General features: G+C 51.1%; 1 protein-coding gene across 1 annotated transcript in view; it reads right to left on the bottom strand.

Annotated features, from left to right (window-relative positions):
• Window positions 1-3,126, bottom strand: part of ILF2 (interleukin enhancer binding factor 2) — a 4,742-nt gene extending 1,616 nt beyond the window's left edge. The window contains exons 1-5 of the mRNA XM_057387790.1: window positions 3,045-3,126; window positions 1,699-1,803; window positions 1,446-1,523; window positions 1,245-1,347; window positions 1,087-1,152 (exon numbers count right to left, since the gene is read on the bottom strand). Of these exons, the coding sequence (XP_057243773.1) occupies window positions 1,087-1,152; window positions 1,245-1,347; window positions 1,446-1,523; window positions 1,699-1,797 (346 nt within the window). The 5' untranslated portion in view covers window positions 1,798-1,803; window positions 3,045-3,126. The remainder of the gene's footprint in view (window positions 1-1,086; window positions 1,153-1,244; window positions 1,348-1,445; window positions 1,524-1,698; window positions 1,804-3,044) is intronic.
• Window positions 3,127-3,152: the final 26 nt, after the last annotated feature.

The raw sequence follows: 3,152 nt of genomic DNA, 5'->3' as shown, positions 1-3,152 counted from the left end.
GCTCCACTGGAATTGTGTGTGGAGCTCCGGGAATGGCACATGGAGCTCCACGGGAATTGCTCCTGAGCTCTGGGAATGCCACGCGGAGCTCCGGGAATGGCACGTGGAGCTCCGCGGGAATTGCTCCTGAGCTCCAGGAATTGTGTGTGGAGCTCCAGGAATGGCACGTGGAGCTCCGGGAATGGCGCATGGAGCTCCACTGGAATTGTGTGTGGAGCTCCGGGAATTACACGTGGAGCTCCGCAGGAATTGCGCACGGAGCTCCGGAAATTGCACGTGGAGCTCCGCGGGAATGGCGCGTGGAGCTCCGCGGGAATTGCTCCCAAGCTTCAGGAACGGCACGTGGAGCTCCACAGGAATTGCTCCCAAGCTCCAGGAATGGCACATGGAGCTCTGCGGGAATTGCTCCCGAGCTCTGGGAATGGCACGTGGAGCTCCACGGGAATTGCTCCCGAGCTCCAGGAATGGCGCGTGGAGCTCCGCGGGAATTGCATGTGGTGCTCCACGAGAATTGTATGTGGAGCTCCGCGGGAATTGCTCCTGAGCTCTGGGAATTGCACGTGGAGCTCTGCGGGAATTGCTCCCGAGCTCCAAGAATTGCGCATGGAGCTCCGCGGGTATTGCTCCCGAGCTCTGGGAATGGCACATGGAGCTCCGCGGGAATTGCGCATGGAGCTCCACGGGAATGGCACGTGGAGCTCCACAGGAATTGCTCCCGAGCTCCAAGAATTGCGCATGGAGCTCCGCGGGTATTGCTCCTGAGCTCCAAGAATTGCGCATGGAGCTCCGCGGGAATTGCTCCTGAGCTCTGGGAATTGCACGTGGAGCTCCGCGGGAATTGCTCCCGAGCTCTGGGAATGGCACGTGGAGCTCTGCGGGAATTGCGCATGGAGCTCCACGGGAATGGCACGTGGAGCTCCACAGGAATTGCTCCCGAGCTCCAAGAATTGCACATGGAGCTCCGCGGGAATTGCTCCCGAGCTCCAGGAATGGCACGTGGAGCTCCACAGGAATTGCGCCCAAGCTCCAGGAATTGCGCATGGAGCTCCACGGGAACCAGGAACGGCCGCAGCTCTCAGCACCCACCTTCACCGGGGTCCTGCGCCCGCAGRCTCTCCACCACCTTGTTCCCCAAGGCTGCCACGGCTTCCACTGCAAAAAGGAGAGGAAGAGGAGGAGGAGGAGGAAGGTTCAGAGCAGATCCAGGAGCCGAGGCCACTCCCATCCTACCCAGTGACACTCACGGGTGGGCAGAATCTTSAGGATCACCACCAGATCCGCCACGTTGTGCCCCGTCGTCATGGTGCCCTTCTTGTAGGAGCCCACCTGGCGAACCTCCTCGATTTGCTGCGGGGAGAGCGACCCCAAAATCGCAGGAATTCCACCCAGGGGCTGCGTTCGGGGGCATCTCCCCACGGAGCTTCGCTCCCAACTCCTGCTCTCACCACTTCAAACGTCCCCGGCGCCACAATCAAATTATCGATGACATTATTGATCTTTGTCACCAGGGACAGGATGGAAGCCTGGAAATGAACGGGATACGGAATTAATCCCCACCAGGAATAATCCCATCTCCACACCACAAAACCCCTGTTATTCCCCACAAACCAGGAGAGAATTCATTCATTTTTAGGCCACTCCTGAAGGATTTTGGAATCCCCAAGCCCCATCCCGAGGATTTTGGGGGATTSAGGGCACCTGCTCGGCAGCGGTGGGAGCCAGGTCCTGGTTCCTCTTGAGCAGAGCCTCGCTGAACGCCGTCTCATCAGCCGCGGGTTTGACACGGGGAAAAGCCATCTCACACTGAAACGGGGTGGAAAAAAATACTGAAAAAATTATTGAAAAAATCATTCCATCTCACACTGAAACGGGATGGAAAAAAATATTGAAAAAATTATTGAAAAAATCATTCCATCTCACACTGAAACGGGATGGAAAAAAAAATTGAAAAAATTATTGAAAAAATCATTCCATCTCACACTGCAACGGGATGGAAAAAGTTATTCCATCTCACACTGCAACTGGACAAAAAATGATTCCATCTCACACTGCAACGGGACAGAAAATTATTCCATCTCACACTGCAATGGGATGGAAAAAAATATTGAAAAAATTATTCCATCTCACACTGCAACGGGACAGAAAATTATTCCATCTCACACTGAAACAAGACAGAAAAAATTATTGAAAAAATTATTCCATCTCACACTGCAACAGGACGGAAAAAATTATTAAAAAAATTACTCCATCCCACACTGCAACAGGACAAAAAAAAATTCCATCTCACACTGCAATGGGACAAAAAATGATTCCATCTCACACTGCAACGAGATGGAAAAAAATATTGAAAAAACGATTCCATCTCACACTGCAATGGGACAGAAAAAAATTATTCCATCTCACACTGCAACGGGATGGAAAAAATTATTGAAAAAATTATTCTATCTCACACTGCAATGGGACAGAAAAATTATTCCATCTCACACTGCAATGGGACAAAAAATTATTCTATCTCTCTGCAATGGGACAGAATTCCCCACGGGAATTATCCCTGGCACAATTCCCTGTTCTGACCCTACAGGAGCTCCACCGTGTCCAGGAGTTCCCACCCCTGTGGCTGATCTGGAGGGTTTTATTAATTCTATTAAAAAATAAATTCAATAAATTGATTCATTAACCCCCTTTTTGTCTACAACTGCTTTGGAGTCACCTGTGGAAAGGGCAGAATTTGGGAGGGGGGAATGATTTTCTCCTGGAAAAATGGGAAAGAATCAAGAAAACACCTGAAGGAAGGGGACAAACCTCATCCCAGAGATTTATCTGTTAAAATCCCCAAAATAAATCATTTGTGTCCCATTCTCCCTTTTCCAACAGGAATAAAATCCCTCAGTTTGGGTTTTTAACCGAACCAACAGCATTTTCAGGGAATTAATTCAGTTCAGCTACACCACGAAAACCCAAACACCCCCCAAAATCAGCGATGGAARGTGGCAAATCCCACAAAAATCCTGGAAAAATCCCCGGGAATTGCAGGAGTTACTCACGACATAGAAATCGAAGGGGATGTGGGGCACGAAGGGCCGGAACCTGAACGGGAGAGAAAACCGGGCTTGATGCTCCGGGCCCCGCGGAGCCCCCGGTCACGACACGGT

Source organism: Malurus melanocephalus, unplaced genomic scaffold (assembly GCF_030028575.1).
Source record: "Malurus melanocephalus ecotype Western Australia unplaced genomic scaffold, MMel_1.1 scaffold_1376, whole genome shotgun sequence".
Lineage (NCBI taxonomy): Eukaryota > Metazoa > Chordata > Aves > Passeriformes > Maluridae > Malurus > Malurus melanocephalus.
Note: the sequence above shows the minus strand (reverse complement) of the source record. Positions and strands in the feature narration are given on the sequence as shown.